This window comes from Rhyacophila brunnea, unplaced genomic scaffold (genome assembly GCF_057557595.1).
Source record: "Rhyacophila brunnea isolate RB1 unplaced genomic scaffold, BYU_Rbru_1.0 scaffold_4, whole genome shotgun sequence".
Taxonomy (NCBI): domain Eukaryota; kingdom Metazoa; phylum Arthropoda; class Insecta; order Trichoptera; family Rhyacophilidae; genus Rhyacophila; species Rhyacophila brunnea.
Genome location: NW_028233068.1, coordinates 16,094,268 through 16,116,088, shown reverse-complemented (window position 1 = coordinate 16,116,088; position 21,821 = coordinate 16,094,268). Strand labels below are relative to the sequence as shown.

Genomic DNA, 21,821 nt, shown 5'->3' with positions numbered 1-21,821 from the left:
CAGCCAATTGAGAGATTGTTTGGTGTGCTACTTTGTGATTTTCTGTAGGAGTCACTTTTCGTCACCATTAATCGGTCATTCGCTGATATCACACTCAGTTACTGTACTGTTAGTGTGCCGCCAATATAATACGACATCAGAGAAACCGTAAAAAATGTGTGTTGTAAAAATATGTAAAAACAACATACAAAGTCGATAGGATTAATTACCATGGGAAAGCGTGACACAAACAATATTTTTTCTAATATCAATTGAATATAGATTACCTTTTCAATAGCATTGCATTGATAATGTAATTTGCCGGTGTCAGTTGCCTCCGTTGTGTATGTTTATATAGAAAAAAATACAGATGCAGAGCGGTGATTGGCTCGTCTTATAGGTGGCGGAAGCCGGGATTGAAGGAACAGGGTAGCCGAAAAAAACAGACACATCACAGATTAGGTAATAGCCGTTGCAGCTATGTATGTAGCTAAGTGTTTTAAAATCTGCTGACAACACTGTCAAAAATTCTTTCTACTTAATTTTATGCATTTGCTGATCCCCCTTCTAAATCACAGAATACGAGAGCATCAGCCTCTGGCTCCAAGTAAGAAGATATATACAATGATATATTTTTCTTTCCTATGTTAATACAAACTAGGTGAAAAGGTTATAATAATACATGAAAAGTATCAATGTACATAATCTTATTAATTTAGCTGTTGTATTGGAAGTTTTGGCTTTTTATGTCCAACTGAGATTAACAGCTCCAATCCAAGCTTCCGTTGGAGATTTATTTCTGGTATAAAAATCTTGGCTGTCCAGAAAAAATTGATAATCAACATAAATTTTATTTGTAAGTAATATTTCGGATAACTTATTTCAGATGGACTGTGGGACTCGTGTTCATGCTGTAACTCCTCTGCCAAAAAAAAGTAATTTTAATATAATATGTATAATATTTTATTTAACATTAATCATCAATCCACTGGTCCACTACTGATAATGCGCTCACAGTGGAGTGGTGCAGAACATTTACCTTTAAATCAGAATACAGTGGCCGGTTCAAATTTTGTTTTCTTAATGTGAGCAATTGTCTAATAACCATTCCTTGTAAAAAAATATCTTAACTCTTTAACTTGTTGACCGCGGAGCATTTAATGACTATTTAATTACCGCATTTAAATAACATGCTAATTATATCAAATGGCCAAATAATGAGGGCACAACAGGTGTGCCGTCCGCGTGGAAAGGATTAAATAAGCTTTCGACCTTTAAAGTAATATTTTGTTCTGTGGCTAACAATACCACAGTAAAATCATTTCTGAATTGCTGTCAAGTGCTGTTTACTAGTTCAAACTTTCTGGTTTGTGTTTTATTGATGTAATGATGGCTGAATTACGTGACAAATAAATCTGACAGTTGTCATTGCTATATTATCAGGGTTCCAGAGACTATGCCTGAAGAAAAACACAAACAGCTGTCCGCCAAAGAGTACGCAATCTCTTAACAAAGAAAACGAGCTGATAGTAACTAACATCAGTGGAAGACTATCTTCTCCTGGCTGCAGAATTGAACAAAGGCCAACTCCAACTTTTGTGGTAAGTTTGATGATAAAATTATTAGATTGTTTGTGATGGCTTACAGCCTAAAGAGATGTTCCGTGTAGGTCTGTCTATTTTAAGGACATCAATTGGAAAATCAGCTCGAACAATTATGGTAATTTTTCTCATGTACTACGATCATTGTCCTCAGTCATTGGACAATAATTGTTGTAATAATTATTATTTTATGATATAGAAATTTATCATCAATCCACATTCTCTTCTACAACTATGTTCATTTATAATCAGTGGCGGCTCGGCTCGACCATATGCACTGCGGAACTGCAGCACCCCCAAGCAATTTGAGAAAAATGTAATATTATAATATACATAAATTTATGTATAATATATGAAAATATCAATATTATTTAAGCGTGTTAAGCTTGCCCGAGCACCGATACATCCAATAATAATTAACATATCCGCGATAAAAGTGATGCATCGCGTGATTTCATGCAGTACCATTTTCGATAGAATATGCTTGAATAGGCGAAGGAGGGGCGAGGGAGCGGGTCTCGCCGCTCAGAGCTTAGTCTTGTACTGCCGCTTAGACTGTATTTTCGTGTTGCGAACGGTGTCGGGAGAGCGGCTCTGAGCTAGTAGTGACGCGCGGCACAAGTCACGACAGAATGATGTCGGAAGCAACTAAAAAGTGATAGACCTTCTTTCAAGGAAAAAAGACAGAATAATAAATTTTATAATGAAATAAAAACACCATAATATTTCATTTTAATAATTTTGATGTTAATAGTAAAATATAATCCAAATAATCATTTATTTTTAACCAACCGCAGCACCCCCAAATATAATATCCACGAGCCGCCACTGTTTACAATATTACTATTCACTTTAAATTTTAAGATTAACAGAAAAAACATGACATCTTTTCTTTAACATCTTTGTGATATATTTACTTTCCTATGTATGGTATCCTACGTATTCCTAGGTATGTTGGGGAGTAAATATATGCTACATACGCATCTCGAAAGTCACTACTAATACCGGACTGAGGCTAAGCACGTTATAGTCCCACTACTTGAAAACACCTCAGATATACCCACTCGAAAAATCATATTTGAAAAAAAATACGATGCTCGACGGGATTTGAACCCGTATAACCACTGGTATCTCATCAACTGTGCATTAATCCTTTCCACGCGGACGGCACACCTGTTGTGCCTTCATTATTTGGCCATTCGATATAATTAGCATGTTATTTAAATGCTGTAATTAAATAATCATTAAATGCTCCGTGGTCAACAAGTTAACACATTATGCTACGAGCCTCCTATCTAATTACGACAATTTAAACTAGTAGGTCATACATGAAGTGTTTATCAAATTGCGTTATTATTGACTATCGGTTTTTGTGTATTAAATCAAGGAATATTAATATTAATTTTTTCTAGTGGGTATATATCAGTGGCGAAGGGTGGAGGTAGGCTGTTAAGATCTGACATAAATAATGCACACTAAACTTTGTCAGTCATACGTATTTGTTTTCATTGAAATAAGACTACAATTTACAGATGGTGTTAATTAGGTTTTAAAAATCAATTAAACTCTGCGAAAACCAACCCATAATAGATAATAGTAAAAAATACTCGTCTATCTATAAAATGTCTAAAATTATGCAATTAAATCATACATAACTTTCAATATTTTATAGATAGAATAATATTTTTTATCTATTATAGTTTGGAGTAGGCAGAGTTTAATGAATTTAAAAAAATGAACCAACAATATGTGTAATATGTATTCTTTATCCAACGAAAACAAATAATTATGAATGAAAAAATGTGCACAATTTTGTCGTATTGCCCAAAATATACCAAAACTAGTATGGTTTGATTTATCCAGGGTTTATTTGATTTTTAAAAATTAACCAATACCATAATCTGTAAATTGTAGTCTCAGTTCAATAAAAACAAATACGTACGACTAACAACGTGTAATGTGCACGATTTATGGCGGATCATAACAGCCTAACTCTACCCCTCTCGCTACTGGTATATATTATATATCTGAGGTGTTTTCAAGTTATGTACAGTGGCGCACTCAGGATTTAATATTGGGGGGGGGGGGGGGCAGGACAATATAAATTAGTCCCATAGGCTCTTTTTATTCTTCATATAATTATTTTTATACATATTTTCACAATACACGGCGGTATATTTTTACAGTTTCTCCTAGTTTTTTTTTAAATTGGAGGCATAGTGGCGGTAACCCTTGAGTGTGTCATCAGCGACTGGCGGATTGGAAGTGACTAACAGCGACCATGCTGGACATGTGCGCCTAGTATGCTAAAAAATTACTCAAATAATATCGGCTGTGCTACCCGCTTGGTCTAGAGAGCTACAATATTTATGCCGAATTCCGCTGAAAAAAAATGTTCTTTTGATTTACACCACCACCGACTGTAGTAGGTGTAGTCGTTCTTTTCACTGAATGTTTATCGTCGATTTTTTGTTTTTTTTTGAGGTTCCAAAATATTAATTGAAAATGGACAAAAAAAGTATTATTGCATTTAACTTATACACAAAACTACTCAACACAACACAGCCTAATTACTCGTTTATCGGTCTTTTGTCTATTACACTCGGTGTACCTACACCATGGCCCCCACATCCTGAAACGGGCCCTCAGGCTAGGATATTTGGCGGGCCCCTACCTAAACTAAGATTAAAGGTAGTGTGAAACACTACATTAACGTTTTTCAAATTGTGTTTTAATTCAAATTAAGGGTATCTACTTATACAGTGAATTATTGGCGATTTTTAATACATCTACTTTAATAAATATATTGCACAGTTTGACTTTTTTTTACTATTAAGGTGAAGCCTTTACTGAGCCTTTTTTAAAGAGGCACCTAGCGGAAAAATACCAAGCTTGCAATTTGAGATTTTTTTTTATAAATTACAATTTCAACTGTATTAAATAATAAATATGTATCTGAAAACATTAAATAGAAAAATATTTTTTATTTTAAGTCAAAGATAAACTTACAATCGCTAAAAATGTAATAAAATGTGAATTTGTTGAATCGGACCGCATCTTATTATTACATATCGACTGTGGAAAGGCAAAAGGATTTAACTCTCACTTTTTGCAAAATAGGTTTTATTGAATAATAGCATTGCACACAACTAAATACACGTTCTGCCTAAAGGATGTAAGCTGCAAAATGCCAAATTATTATCAAATTTTAGCTTTTAATTTTTAAAAAAGAAGGGCGTTTGAAATTTGCGTCCAGGTAAAAGGATTTATTCCACATCAATGACATTATTAGTCGTTCAAGTAATCTTTTACGGAAAGGCAAAAGGCGTTATGCATCTTACGTTACAAATGTATGAAAATAATGGTAGTTTTACTAAACTCTGCCAGCCGACCGGGTAAGTTATGAACCAGAAGGAAGACTTAAGCCACGTACATTTCTCGGTCGGTCGTTTGACAGTTAACACGGATTTCGACAGTTTTTTCATAAAAAAATCATTTATAGTTTAAACATTGAGTGAAAATGGCAACAGAACGAAGCAAAATGATTCTTGAAAAGTGTGGTGTTAATATGGACGCAACAAATAATCCCGACAAGAACTGTTAGTGTTTAAAATTACATCTTGAAGTTTTTATATCACACACGAGAAGAGCTATTGTAAATATTATCTATATCGGTATGAAACGGCCTGTGACAACTTATGTTGTGTTTTAATTGTCGATTATCGATTAATTGATTTGATGATTTCATAATATCTGAGAAAAGTAATACAATATTTGCTAATTCACCTAAAACACTGCCATGCGATTTATAGGTTATGTGATGTGTCAAAAATACTTCTCAATTGAAATTGTTTTCAATTCATTTTAATTTACGATTAATATCATTGTAATAGACTAATATCATTATTATGCACTGTTTTATGTTAATATATTATAGTAATAACATAAATCGCAAGTAAAATGTACGTGTCTAACTCCAAATATGTTAATACCTACCTAATTCAATAACTTCATTATTTAATTATAGATTGGGAAAAAATAACACCAAATTATTAATCATCATGCACTTCAAGTTTGTGTCTATTTTATATTTAGACTTTGGCCCAAAATCTTTATCAAAACGTTTTTTGTGCCTCCTGTAAAATTTGATTAGTGTGGATTAACGCCTTTTGCCTTTCCACAGTCGATATATTTTATGGTCATATTTATTATTAAAAGATAGTTTTCTAAGCATCGCCTAAGAGATTTTTGACTAATTCATAGTTTTAATATTTTTTTATATCTATTTTAAAAAACATCGATTTTTATAAAAAATATAAATGTGTATAACTTGAAATCCTTTTTATTTATATTAAAACAAAATTTTTGTTGTTTGTGTTTTGTGTTAAAAAATTAAATCTAAGAAGTTTTTCTAAAATGGGTGCTGGGGAATAATTACAAATCAGTTGTTTGCCGTGTTTTTATCTGTCTAAGCCCATGGTATAGTTTATTGCCTTTCAATTTCAATGTTTAAAATCATTCTGATAATTTTCATGTTTGGGGGTTGACCCTTGCCCTCCCCCCTGGGTGCGCCACTGGTTATGTATATATTATATGAAATGTTGCATTCTCCAAATCTTGTGAATTATTCGTTGAATAAAAAAAATGGTTTATTAATAACCTTATTACTTACCTTTCTAATTTGTAATTAATTCTTTTATTTTAGACAATACGACGGCCGAGGCATATAATACCGTCACCATTAACTACTTCTGGCAGTAATTTAGACAGTGATACTTCTCAATTTATCATCAGTGGCTATTTTCATCCACATTCACCAAAAACACAACTGGCGTTCAGCACACCGATAGATAATAACATTTTGAAAGATTCATGTAATTTTATCGGATCTGATAGAATTGCCGAGATTGTACAGAATGAGAGTACAAATCATCAAGATTCTAACAGAAAAACAACCCAACAAAGTAAAGAGGATGGACCTGTAATAGATCTACGCGATGAAAGCAATATCAATGAACCATTATTTATTAACACTGATGTAATCTGTGACAATATAACATTAGAAGGCAATAGTGGAATGGAGTCTTTGAAAATCTTTGATAAAGAATGCTATTCCACAAATGTGGCTATCGGTCATTTGAGCAAAGATGGTTACAAAACTCCTGAGGATTGCGGAGGTATTGACAGAAAACTGACACCAAAAACGGCAAGTATCCTGGACAATCTTTACGGAGACGTCTGGAAAACCACCCCTGGACTCTTCAAGAAAACTAAACCTAGAATTGACCGCACCCAGAAAGTCCAAAAGTTTTCTCTTGACGATGACGATGTCCTTGATAAATTCAATTTATTGAATCTTAATGCTAAATCTACGACAGATACAAAAGGGAAACGGCAACGTAACATAAAATATTTTTTTAAATCCTCTACTAAAAAAATTGATTATGAGGTTACATCTCGTGAATATTCTGCAGACAAACATCCAACAACATCGCATTTTGATATAATCAATGATATTTATGTTTTAAAAGATTGTTTGAAAGAGATAACTAGTATTAGTGATGTTCGTAAAGATAGTAAAAAAATAGATATCGGTGTGCTTAATTTTTCTGACGTTTCAGCAGATGACAATTTACCATGCACTGGTTTGCATTCAGACATAAATAACCCTATATACATGGGTTTAGATAATTCTGCATACGGTAAGATTCCAAACCTTCCAAGTTGTAGAGAAAAAGTTGATTTGACTGATGACAACAATCCCAAAGCTTTGAAAGACGATTTAAAAAAAATTAAAAATCCAATTGAAGGTATGATTATTTCTAGTGATAAAAATGACCGCTCTGTTATACAACAGAGTTTAAATGATTCGGATAATTTTTTATCCGTAAGAAAGCCTAAAATATTTAATGTAATTTCTTCACCATTTTTGTGTAGGAGTAATGATATCAAAAACGATATTATAAATTCTGAACTGGGTATGATTAAGGCTAATATTAACAGTAAAATTAATTGTCTAGATTTGATGACTGACAACCACTCCAAAATAATATCTAGTTACCCAAATCTGACTGACAAAAAAAAACCCAGGAGAAGGATTGTCACGCTGATGAATATTGACAAGGCCATCAACCGAAAACCTTGCAGGAAAGGGTCAATTGACAATGGGAAAGAAGAAATAAGACAGAATGAAATTATATACACAGATCGAAAAGAGCTAACAACTCTGATGCCTAAAATTTCAGATTTGAAATCGAAAATTATCGGACAGAATGTTGCTGAAACTGGTAAATTGAGATTTAAAGGAAAAGCCAAATGTGCAATAAAAGCAAATACAAAGGAAGGTGATACGAAAGTGAAAATCAAATTTACTAGACATGACAAAATAGAAGAACAGAAGGATATATCAGCCGTTAAGAACTGCGTAGGTTTGAATGACCACCAAAAGGCAACTATCAATGATGGAAAACAAAATCCAAACAACAAAGATGTGTCAGACACAAGAATTAAATCAATCAAACAACGAATGGACAATCATTTAAAAGAGGGGGTGAAAGCAGCAACAGAAAAAATAGATGCTGTTTCTAAAGGTTTAGAAATAAAAAAGAAAGTGAGTAGTAAAATAAAACCAAATTCAGATAAAGATCACAAAACAAATACAAAATTACAAAAGGACATAAAGGATACGGAGGAGTATGACAAAGATGATTCAGATTTGTTTGATACATTAATCAATAAGGAGATTGTAAGAATCAATAGCAATTTGGATGATTCCTGTCAAATTTTGACCACAAAAAAGAAGAAAATAAACTACTTTCCGAATTCCAGTGATTCAGATAACGATTCGGATAGAAAATTACAAAATTTGCACTTCGATCTTCAGCCTAAAACACTGGTCTTTGGTTCCAATGGTGATATAGGAAACAATAAAGAAAATTATCCGGACAACGGTGTGAAGAAGAAAACTGTGAAAAAGTCAGTAAAGGAACGGAACTTGGCACAGAGTTCGGCAATTTCAAAAGCAAATATTCCAGATTCAGACGCAGTTCGAGTTCATAGCTTCATGGCCTCTCTTGCTGGTAAGTTTTGTTACTTCTCAGACAGAAAGTTTACTGAAGGCGGCGTGGCGAGGTGTGGCTATCGCAAAGCATTTATAAGGCATTGTAAAAATGAAGTAGTGAAATGTTTCCGTTTAATCACCTCGGACAGTAGATCTACGCTATATTTTTTTTTACATTAGAAACAGACTATAATATATCGGTTGACGAAAATTTCAGATCAATAAGACCAGTAGTGGTGTGGGTGGCATTGCTGCTTATCCAAATCTCTACTGGCATAAATAAATTGAGCGGCCCATGTGCTCCTCCTGCCCTGTCACACTTGGTGAGCTCTGCAGTATTGGATCAGATTGTTTTTTAGTCGAGTGATCATGTTGTTTGAAAAATTAATGTACACGCTGTTGCCCTGCTGCCTTCTGTGGGCTTTGGGCCTGATAGCATATCTCAGATTAAAACGGTATTCTTCATGACTTGGTCAAAGACTTCCCTCTATGCCGTTCTTGATTTCATTACGGTAGTCTAAATACTTATGTATCAATAAAATAATGAAAAATATAGATATACCACCATAAATTAATAGTCCAGTGTTCGAATTTAGAACTAAGCTCTTGACAGTATAAAAAGTCTTGAATGCTATATCAAATTTTAGCATGTGGTGCCCTCACTCAGCGGATAACTTATACTGGTGGATCTATAATACTATCAACTTTCATTGATGGAATTTAAATTTAAATTCTAACTGGTTTTGTATTTTTTCATTCAAACCGTTTTTTTGCAGTCCAGTTTTACCTTTCAGCATCTGTGTATGTATTAATGGCAAACGCACAACTGAAACAATAAAACAATGCTTGATTTTTCATTTATAAATTTTACAAAATAAATATTTCCTGTACATTCGTTGCCATGCCACACATTAAACGAAGCGATCGTAATCAATATTTTTCAACTATCAAGCAGTTTATATTTATCGAATATGAATTTAGTAGGAATACTTTAATGTTACCTTATCACCCCATGTGTAGTTACAATCTACCATCTTCATCTCTTGGCGATAACAATAATTAAATGATTAGAATCATTCTGATTAAGGCCATTGGACCCGTTTTTTCCTGTCTTCTCAGAATCGTGGAAATGGCAAGGACGTTTAACACGAATTGACACATAATAAACACTTTATTTATTTAAAATCTAATAAATAATATTCAAATAACACTTTTTGTGTCATTAAAATTTTCTGATTCGCTTTAATTTTTAAAATAAATGACAAATAGTCAGTCCTGTTTTCGAAATTGGCCAAAACGACTGTCACGCCACAGTGAATTTTTGAACTTAATAATAGTTTTGCAGGTATATATTGTATGAAAGAAATGGGTAAAACAATACATTTCATTGATTAACTCACGTACTTTTTTTAATTTCAGAAAAATAAAGATTTTAAAGCCATTTTAGTTTGAGTATACATCAGCCAATTTTGAATGATTTTTTCTCACAAAATAATATATACTGCACAATAAAAATATTTTTTTATTATAATATAACATTTCCGTAATACTATAAATAATAATTAACAATGAAAAAATAAATAAAACCCTATAAATTCGGTACAATTAGTGACGCTATATTACCAAAACACGTCGTACGTTTTCATGTATTTATCCTATTTTCAGACAATTTAGATATATAATTATTTTGCAAAATTAACAAAAAGAGACCATTTGATCGATTAATCCATATAGTTTTTCTAATTTCTCATTTCTAACCTTAGTAGGCTTGTGAATTTCAACGGGTGAGGACGTCTTTTTTTTCCAAAATTTTATCGAACAGTATTTTAACTCATAGAAAAATGACCTTTACTCGCATTGCAGTAACAATCAAATTGGCAAGACCACATAACGTAGACCAGGTGTTATAATTTGTGTTGACAAATCAAACATCATAAAATACCAGTGAATGTCAAACTGAGAAAAATGTAGTTATATTATATTATTTATTATCTTGTAATACAAATGGTTGCAGCATGTGAGATATTGTAAGATAATTGAATCTTATAACCACGATGGCTACAAAGAAGTCCTAAAGGTATTCGTTCGGTGCAACATTTATAAAAAAAAATATTTTGGACTTGAGCAGTTTAGATAAAATATAGGTGGACTTTAATTATTTTGATAAATACCTACTTGGTTGGGCTTAATACAGTTTTTATGTACCTGGGTCGCCATGTTTTGTTATTTTCAAAGGGACGTATCCAGGAGTATGTTTATTGGCATTATCAATAGAAACAAAATAATATTATTTTTCAAGGTCTATTTATTATCGATCTTAAGTGGTTTATGTCACAAATAGTAAATTTGTAGAAAATTTAAAGTAAAATACGTTTTCGAATGCTGTCATAGTAATGGCCACTGAAACATGTGTCATAATTTTCCTAATCGTCAAAATAATAATAAAATAAGTGTTTTGGGGCACAAAATCACGTATATGTTTTATGATGTATGTATTTTTCAGATGGTTTGTGGTAAAATCTTTTTTTTTCATACTGCCACAATTCAACTATTCATAATTAATTGTTTGTTAAATTTTTCATTGTGCACTTTGACTTAATAGGTAGGTGATAAAGTTTTTACCTTACTTTATTGTATTAATTTATTGTTAAGTGAGAATTAGCTGCTTTCGTTGTCAGTGTATATTTGAGGAGTGCGCATCCTGACGATGTCGAAAGGCGAAACCAGGATCGCATAAAACGACTCAAATGAAATAGTACAAAACTTTTAGAATTTAATATATTTAATGCCGAGTTGAATTGAATGGAATCACCTTAGGCATTTATTAGTAATTATTTAACTCAAGTAAAACATATATTGAGGTAAGAACCTATTTCATTGAATAATAAAAACAATATTACTCTTCACATCACAAGTGACAAGATTTATATGAATTGTGTATTGCCTGAACTCGTTGATCAGACTAACACGGTCGATGGATATAAGAAACCCTCAATATAATAATTATCAAGTTAACAAATAATAATATCAATTATCAATTAATAGCTATCAATAGAAAAGAAAATAAAATTATAAAAAAAAACAATTTATAATAGTTATTCTAATACATTGCATACCGTTAAACCAATACACTAATTAAGGAACCAATTATTAATTTTCTATACACTAATGTTCCGAAATCCTCCGCGGCGACCAAAACGTACTGCCGTCAAATACATGCTATTATAATAATTGTTTCTTAAATCATAATTGTTGTGTACTAAATTAAAAAAAAAAAAACGTTCCTCGACAAATATTCATTGAATTGCTTTCTTTTATGAGTCATTTTTTTATAATTTAATAAAAACGCAATAATAACAGAAATCTTTCATGCCATCTTGTGAATGTTTTAAACTTATAATTTGTAATGTTAGCTTATGAAAATGAATAAAATTATATTTGTTTACACTTTCGTGTTTTTTAGTATTAGATTTTTTTTTGAAAAATATTTGCACTGAATTTGAACCTAAATATGATAGGTTCAAGAAAAGGTGTCACTTCACAAATTCAGCATATCAATAATATGAGGTTCTTATTTAGAGGTCTACTATTTTTATTCTTATAATTTATTAATTTATTCTTAAAATTTGTTAGGAAAAAAATATTATTAATTCAACACTTTTAAAACCTCTGATTTCGTATCTACTACACGAGCATTGTTATTTTTCATGGCGCTTACATCAAATTTGATTCTTGCGAATAAACCCATACGCCTTAATGTCTATAGCCATTATTGACTCTGTTGATTTATTAAACTATTGTTTCACATGTAATAATATTATCAAATGGAATTCTATGTACATACTGTATTAATTTTGTTGTAACTTATGGGTTTTTATCTTTTACCTTATATTATTTTACCGAGATATATTTTGTTCATGATGATTCCCCGAAAAGATGGTTCCATCGAGGGAAGTCTGTAGGCAGAAGCGAATTGGTCCATCAGGACACCGAGAGAACTTCCGATAGGCTGACGAGTCCCAAATGCAAAATCTTTTTATTCCAAATTGTATGAACGTCATCGTCATTATCATCAGCCGGGGTCGATCCACTGCTGGAAGAATGCCTCCACTACTTAATAAGAAGATTGCCTCGAAAAAGTTGAAGTGAAGTGGAAGATGGAGTGATGAAATGTAGTGTATAGACTCACTAATGATAGGTCCTAATTACCTTACAAAACATCAAAAACTGTGTGTTTCTGAGCCGGTCTCCAGCCTGTGTTTTTTTCCAATACACAAATTATTCGTATGGCATAGCCAGCCATTTTGGCAGCTGGAATTACTGTTCAATTATTCTTTTTCAGATAATGTCCCGTTATGGAGATGTGACCCTGATGCAAAGTGCTTCAAAAGCAATTTCAAATCCAAGCGGGATGAGCTGACCAAGAAACTCTTCATCATGTTCAATGAGAATGTGTTTGAATCAAAATTGCCGACCGACTTGCCGATCGTTTGGAGTATCAAACTCACTAAGACTGCTGGGTAAATTAAACCCTCTTTTAGAACATAAAAAATTAAAAAGATTAATTGAGTTGCTGTTTAGAGCTAAATATGAGTTCGTAAATTCTAGATAACTTTTTTAACATTTACCATTACTGTTGTAAAAAAAAATATTGATATCTTTTATGTCTATTACTGACGTTTTTAGTGATTGATGGAGGATACATCAAGTCAAAATATTTAAATAACGTTATATATAATTCCAGTTTTGGGAATAAAATGTTTATAACTTTTCATACAGAGCTGTTTGAATCTTATTTCATGGATATGTGTAAGAAGGTGGCGATGTGAACACAGCTCCTGACTCATTTTTGTGTCACATGTACTCGTTCAAACATCAGTACCTCCATTGTTGCAATCAAAGAGCATGGAGAGTACTCCATAAAATTGCCGGGGATATGTTTTGATTTATTTGAAAAACACAACAATTTAAAATATAAGACAGTTTATTGATACAATAAACTAAACAGAATTAATAACAAAATAAATGAAAGCAATAAACTGAAACAATAACATTAATTTTGTTCCACATTACAAAAAAGCATACATATAGTTGCTACACACCCTGCTTGACCTGTCTGTACCTGCTATGCTGCTAGTTTGTCTGGTAGCCTATGATGGCCGCGTCGCTTAAGCGTCAGCCTATATTGTCGCGGGTCCCAGGTTCGAATCTTGGGTCTGGCAAGTACACATATTGTTTTTCAACTTGTGTATGAGTCAGAGTATGGATCTAATAGGTTGAGCAAGTGGCTAACATCCATTTCTCGTAAAAACAAATCTGTTAATACAAAATCTCCACTCTGTGGAGGCCCATATTATGATCTTATTAGGAAAAATAAAACTGGCAGCACATTGAAAAATGATAAATATAAAATTTTATTTGTAGCTGCCATTTCTGCCCTGTTTTGACATTTCTTTATTACGTATGTACATATAACATGTGCGATTTTTCACTTTAATATTGTAAATTATGAAAGTTCGGTGTACTTGGCGGTATAATATCTATAAACAATAGACACTATGCCCCATCGATTCTCAAATTGATGCTGTTTAGAAAAATCCTTGGGCATATCTGTGAAAATGGAGTATGGCGTCTAACTTCAGCAAAGCAAGAGGAATGACGGCATGCTGGAAGAACATGACTTAGGTGGCTGGACAGATAGAAAAGTACCTCCAAATTCTTGGCGAGTCCAACTGACCTCACAAGGTCTTGAAGAGAATACTGTGCAGAGCAATGTTGGAGGCGGCCGGAGCCCACACCGGACTGTAGCACTATAAATAATATTGTAAACGTGTTAATTGAGCTGCCCTTTCCGATTTCAGACGTGCCCATAATAAAATCATCAAACATAGAAGCAAGCCCAATACACCTGCCACTATTACAAGAAAGTCCCGTGTTGAGTTATCGACAAAGGTGTTAGATGGAACCCAACGATTGAGAGATACGCTGGCGCATGAGTTGTGCCACGTTGCCACATGGCTCATAGATGGTCAACTGAAGGATGGCCACGGACCTTGCTGGAAGTCGTGGTGAGCATATTTACACGGTGGATTAAAAAACATTATATTATCTACATAAGTCCATAATTCACATAAGACTTTGTATTTTTATTTTTATAACAAAGAAATAAAAGAATGAAATCTGCAACTTACTGTGGGTTTGTTTGCAATTATTTTTCTGTATAATATTTATAAACTCAATGGATTTTGTAGACATCAATCCGTTGGAATTATTATTAAATTTAAAACACATTTTATCAAAAATTAAATGAAAGATTGGTGGTTAAATAAAGCCCACCGATCAAATCTGGTGTATACGCCCAGTCTCAGCCATACACCCACCCAGCCTCCCTGAGACAAAAGGTGATGTGACGCAACTGCAGTTACTTAGGTGTGGGAATGTCTCAGGACCAATTATCCAAAACTTATTTTTCTTCTTCGCCACTAGTACCTGGCCTGTTCGAAGGTATTCCACCTTTTCTGCCTGGTCGCAATCTTTGCTTCCTCCGCTATAAGATGATTGGTTCGCTTTCTCATGTAAAGCTTCTCGCCAGCCGAGTGTGATGATGGGGTCAGATGAAAGTTACCTATGAAGAATTGACAGTAAAAAAATGATAATATAAATTATATTAAATTCCACAGGTTGCTGTATTTGTCGATAGCTATTTTGGCTGTAACACCATTATCAAGAGTACAAAAATAAATGACTTGTCTACGCTTAAGTATAAAATTCATGGAATCATCTCTTTCCCTCACCTATCATTGATTTAAAACAATTTTCTTTAGTATATATTATTTAATATTATTTTTATCAATACAACCAAAATAGCTATTTACAGCCTTTAGAATTTAATATAATTTGTATTATAATTTTGTGAAATGAAATTCTACCAAGTATATTTACAATTAATATACATTTATACAATGTCTTAAAAATTTGTTTCGCAGGGTTGCGAGAACCTTAAAGAAATATCCTGAATTGGTGGCGCTCCCAGTTTGCCATACATTGGATATACATTTCAAGTATACCTACAAATGTATGAAATGCGGCTACAGGTAAATAGGTTTTCTTTGATTTAATGTTCAGTCAAGATGTCCACACTTGCACAATCATATTATTAACCCTTCCTTCCTATTTCATCTGCCAATCTTGATCTGTGATCTTGGCCAACAAGAGTATATATCAGAGTATTGGACTATAAAAGATCTTTGACAAAGATGTTGGTGTATTCTTCTATAAAATACGAGAGGTACATTACACTGCATAAATATTTTATAAAAGTTTACAAATAAAACGAATATTTATGTCTTTTATTTCTATTTTTCTAATCTGGACGGCGATTAATATAATATAGCATTTCATATTTTTCACATTCTACAATCAATATTTTGTTGGTTAATTTCTTGCAATCCTCCATTTTTAAACAGGCGGCCATCAATCTATTTTTCATAAAGTAAAATCGTTGATATTTTTTTATACATTTTTGTCAATCTACTGTATTTGGAAAAAATCATCAGGCAACGCTGCAAAACACTCTTCATCACTGCTGACCAGTTAATTACCACAACTCGGTCAGTGCTTAAGACATGCCTGGTGTGTAGCAATTAGCATGATAATTAAATTTGGTAATTAACTGGTCAGCAGTGAATGTATATGTATCTAATGGCCAGCGCTGGACGTATTAATTGAAGTTACCAAGTAATGTAGGTAGGTATTTATCACCATGTGTTGAGCTAGAATTATAAAAAAATACGAAATATTTTTTATTTTTCCAATTTGTCAACGCAATTGTTTGGCATTAGTTCTCTAGTAAAACTGTGTGAAAATCCAATAAACAATTAAATACCTACAACCCTGAAACATGTGAGTTATTGTTTTTCCTTTGAGTAGAGTGCAGTTGTGCCACTGATGTGTTAATAGGTCATAAAATGTCAACATTATTTTTATTGCCTTAAAATAAGCAATTTATGATGTTTTAAAAAAAGTCTCATAATTTTCAATGTCTGGCTTATGAAATAGTGTACTTTATTACGATTTATTTAATATTTTTATATGCCAGGATTTAAAATCGAAATCGAATTAAAGGTATGGTTTTATAATATGAAAATAATGTTCAAGGCACTTTTTTGTTGCGTAAATTTCGATTTACGGCGAATTTCGAATTATCCGTGGATTATCCGTGAATTATCAACGAGGATTTGCTGTATCATGCTATTACCTTTTATAAAATATAAACTATTACACTGTACAAAATCTTATGAAATATTCTTCATAAAAGATAGGTATTCGTCAAAGATCTTTTATAGTCTAATACCGACTTTAGTAATGGGCAACTATTCATATCCCAAGTGTCAAATTAGATCCCAAAACCCTTTTGGGGCTGTAATTATATAGTTATTATTATCCAATCCGAATATTTTACAAAATAAATCTTATTCATTCTTCGGCATATTATTATTCCTGGCTGGGCCGCATAAAATCATTCCTTTGGCCACAGCCTGCTCATCACTGGTTCAGCGCATGGATTCCTAGCATAGTTTTCAAAAATAAAATTTTTTCAGTAGACACCTATTTTTTGAGTTTTGAAATTAAAATAAAATACCCGTAATACCTATGTATCATATTATGACTACTCAGATTGTATATTAGTTAGGTCGATCTTCAAAGTGAACCCAAAACCGAACCTTTAAATAACTGATGGTTCTAATAGCTCAGTATAAAATAATATTATTATGCACTTTCATTTCAGTAAATACGGCGTAATTAATAAGTAATTAATACCTGGGTGTCCTTTCAGTCAAACAACAATTTAATTACATCGAAGTTTTAGAATTACATACTATGCGAAATATAGGTCCAACATGCTGAGACTTTCAAATACAAGCAAGTGACAATCAATCCCAATGATTTATTTAAAGTTGCACAATACTGGTGTTCAATAATTCATGCTCCAGGATTGTATGGATTATTAATTTTAATTAAGGTTAATCCGCAATATGTTAATAAATTAATGGTGTCTATCGAATATGCTTCTACTGCTGTTTCGATTAGGATTATGTACCAATGACTAAAGCAAGATAATAATAGTGTCTGTTTTTGTCACTTTAAATGCCCAATATTATTGTGGACAGATGAATCGATACTAAATGATTATTTAATATTGCCTTGACTATTGAAAATGAGACCATTTATTAACTTGAACATTCAATTAGTACCATCGGCATATTTGGGAAAACCAAGTTAGTCGCAATAGATACATTCCAATCTATGAAATAAGCAGCATGTTAACATTTGATAGTGGCTGTCTCGTATAGCTAGTGATGAAATCACATGCAGAGTAATCATCGCTAATAGGTGCTTCAATGGTCTACTAAAACAAAATTAATCCCAAAACAAATATGATGTCACGTAATTATGTAAATGATATATTTTTTTTTATAGCATCAGTAGGCATTCCAAGTCTATTGATACGATACAAAAGAGATGCGGCTATTGCTACGGAACTCTGGAATGCATCCACAACAAGAAAAACAAAGATGGTCTCGTTGTATCAACCCCCGTCGGCCAAAAGCGTCAGGCCACTGGTTTTGCACTCTACGTCAAAGAGAACTATGGAAATGTGAGGAGCGCCAATACACCACACAAAGAAGCCATGAAGTATCTTGGCAAGCAGTATGCCAAGATGAAAATTGACAACCAAGAACCACAGGATGCGAAATGATTTCTGTAGTTGTAAGCTCGGTCGCACATAGAAAATCATCTTGACTGGGATATGGTCATAAATCAAAACCGGGCACAATGTTGCAACTGTCTTTCAACACTTGCACCATACCGGAGGACATTTAGCTATCCGAAACGGATGAAAAAACAGCTTCTGCAAATGTTCCGATGAGACATTTTACTGTTCTACAAGTGTTTTACCAAAAACATTGCACCGACGCTATGTATGGCAGTACATTGAATGTTTTGTGAATGATAACAATATCACATTTACAAATTCGACATGTTGCAGTCGAAATGAGTTTTTATGTGCGACCGAGCTAATAGTTTTAATATAATTGCCGCATTATATTAATATCTAGATAATAAATATATAGAAATGTGTTGGGTAAATTAATAACTTCTAGAATCTCTAGATTCCCAAACACATTGAACACAAATTTTTCTATGGATTAGATGTGTTATTTTAGATGCACAGTTGGTAATTATTATTATTAAATTAGCACCTCTTTTCTGGTTGGTAAAATGAGATGTAGACTTCATTAATTAAATTCTAAGACTGGCTGCCAACAATTTGACTGAATATATATTTTAGCTATTTTATATAGACTGTAATATTTCATATCATCAATAATAATTTTATTGTTATGATATTTTGACCTGTCATAAATAATTATAGAATATTTTGTGTAGACTTATTTACATTTTAACTATGACAATTTATTTTACTTTTAGAATGATACATTTTGTTTTTATTATTTTTTAATATAGTATTTTTGTATTTGTTAATTAATGTTGTATGCAATTTGTATTATTATTCTACCTTTTCTAAAATGTTACATTAATAATTTATTACGTACCAGAAAAAGTTTCTAAACAAACTGTTTTGTATTTTTTAATCAGAAAAGCAAAATGTTTAATGAGGTGCAAATAGAAAAAGAAGCTTGTATAGGTAAACCTTGAAACATTTAAACGTTGAAAAGTTATACATTCTTTCTAAAAAGAAAATAATTATAATATATTTATAATATAAAAATATATAAGTACATATACATAATATTCTGTATGCTTAATTCATTTTTTTATTCCCAATTTTCAACAGCATAGATCTGAAATTATCCCTGATCCTTGAATTGCAATTCTTAATTGCTTCTTCAGGCTTAATAAGTCCAAGACCGAGTTCCGGGTAGGGTAAAATCCTCAAGAAGTATTTGAATTTACGGTATTACTGTATGTGATGTTTGCTCTTTTCTCCCATCTTTTCGCACCCATAGTAGAGAGGTTGAATGAATATGACCAACAATAATTAATACCCATAAAAACTCCATATTGTGGAGTCAGCGTGGATTGGGAAAAATAATCTATGAAGTATTTATGCAGAATTATCAATACCTACCTCAATTATAAAAATCAAAAATAATTATATTAGACTGTTCATATATAAATACACTATTTACATAAAATGTGAAACATTGAGGGCCCAAATAGTGTGTAAAGGTCCAAAAACTAAGAGATTGGCTTGAACAATCTTGTAGGAAAACTTTATGTCATTATGTATTAGTGTTTATATCCAGCTTCGCTTGGTGGTTTTCTTTGGTGTTTGTGTATTTTTACTGTACCATATCAATGTGTTAATTCTCTTGCCCAAAATCTCAGACTATTTGTTCTCTTTGTGCGTTTGTTCGGGTAGATAACATTTCTTTCCCCAAAGATAATCTTTCTACCATTGACAGACATTTTTTTTTTTTAATTATTGTGATCTAGCAGAAGGTTTTTGGATTATCCGCTCATTACATTGTGCCATAAAATTAACCATGCGAGAAGCATTCATCACGTAAGTTAGTCCTTATTAGGTACTCATTATGGTGAAGACAAGGCAAATCGAAAATTGAATCGCTTGGAATCAATGGGACTGTGGGAACAAACATTCTTGATAAATACTATCGGGTAAGTTTCCATCGATTGGCCTGGCCTAAATCCATACTTTTCATTTGTTGAAAATGATTCAAGTTTTGCAGAAATCATCGTGTGCATTATCATGTCAAGAGATTTTGCTGGAATAGAGATAATAGCTACCGACTTGTGTTTCTCCATTGATGACTTTAGGTAGGGCCGGATTTACACTTTGAGAGACCCTTGGTTAAAATGTATTGAGAGTCCAAAAAAAGGAAAGTATGCTGAAAGTTTCTTTATGGATTTTTTCGATTAATTTATACGAGTCCGGAGCACTGGGCTATAGTCCGTGTTTAGACCAGGGGGGGCAAACTTTTTGGATGGAGGGCCAAATTCAAAATGAGCGGCGGGCCGCAAGTAAAATACCATTTTTGATATACACTATTTATTATCACGAAAAATAAACATTACAAAAAAAATAATGAGAAGAATGAAACTGTTGTACATTTTTGAACATTTTGTTAAATTCGGGTGTTAATTTTGTAGTTGATATTTTCAAAACTGCTTGTAAATAGGCATCGGAGATATTTGATCGTAAAGAATTTTTATTGAGGTTCATGACCGAAAATGTTTGTTCACATATATAGGTTGATCCAAAAATAACGAACATTTTTCTTGCATAATCTTTAAGTTGGTTGAATTTGTCTGAATTAAGGGCATTGTAAAAGTTTGAGATTTCTTCACGACGATGCAATTCTCTTAAATCAGTGTCACACTGCAGATCGATAATCTCATGTTGTAGCTCTGTCGGCACACTATCAATATCTATTGAAATCGATGTTCAAAGTAGAAAATAGTGGTTACATAGTGTGAGACGAGACGCAAGGAAGACGTACTGAGATAATACATTTATGAAACAACAAATTCTTCAAATTTTAATCTATTGTCAATATTTTTTAAAAAATTATAAAAAAGTTATTCGTAATCAGAAGTACAATTAATGATGGCGGGCCGCAGTTTGCCCCCCCTTGCTTTAGACCTATGGTAAATCCGACCCTGTCTGTAGGTACCACTCTTATGAATCGGAGTAACCTTTGACATCTATCTGTAGTGCTACCTGTCTCTATTGTAATATATCTTTAATAAATGTAGGGACATTATACGGTTCCTAAGAGCGAGTTTTATTATTTAAGGCTATACTTCAGCTGAGGCATGGTCTAAAAAGATTGTGACTAGGCGATGTGCGGATTGTGCAAATGACGCGATCCGAACGAAATATAATTTGTCATAAAAATTAAACATGCGTCCTTTTAATGTTATGTTTATTATTATATTCATAATAATAATAGTATATTCATTGACATGTTTTCTTTTTCAAGTACATGCGGAACGTTTCTTAGTCATCTACACGATTAAAGAATATATTCCTCCGATGCCATCACAAAACAAATTGATGTGCTCACAGATCAACTATCGCTCTCCGACTGGCAACGCGGCCGATATTACGTCCCACATACTGTTGAAAATTA

General features: G+C 32.6%; 1 protein-coding gene across 4 annotated transcripts in view; it reads left to right on the top strand.

Moving 5' to 3' along the window:
* LOC147066976 (uncharacterized) overlaps positions 1 to 18,543 on the top strand; it is a 42,271-nt gene extending 23,728 nt beyond the window's left edge. For 2 of the 4 annotated variants that reach the window (XM_085954566.1, XM_085954565.1), the window contains exons 2-8: positions 866 to 914; positions 1,423 to 1,580; positions 6,286 to 8,659; positions 12,983 to 13,160; positions 14,502 to 14,708; positions 15,627 to 15,734; positions 18,121 to 18,543. In XM_085954566.1, the coding sequence (XP_085810692.1) occupies positions 866 to 914; positions 1,423 to 1,580; positions 6,286 to 8,659; positions 12,983 to 13,160; positions 14,502 to 14,708; positions 15,627 to 15,734; positions 18,121 to 18,400 (3,354 nt within the window). In that variant the 3' untranslated portion in view covers positions 18,401 to 18,543. Of the gene's footprint in view, positions 1 to 865; positions 915 to 1,422; positions 1,581 to 6,285; positions 8,660 to 12,982; positions 13,161 to 14,501; positions 14,726 to 15,626; positions 15,735 to 18,120 lie in introns of those variants that run through there. The other 2 variants (XM_085954568.1, XM_085954567.1) reach the window with 2 other exon arrangements.
* Positions 18,544 to 21,821: the final 3,278 nt, after the last annotated feature.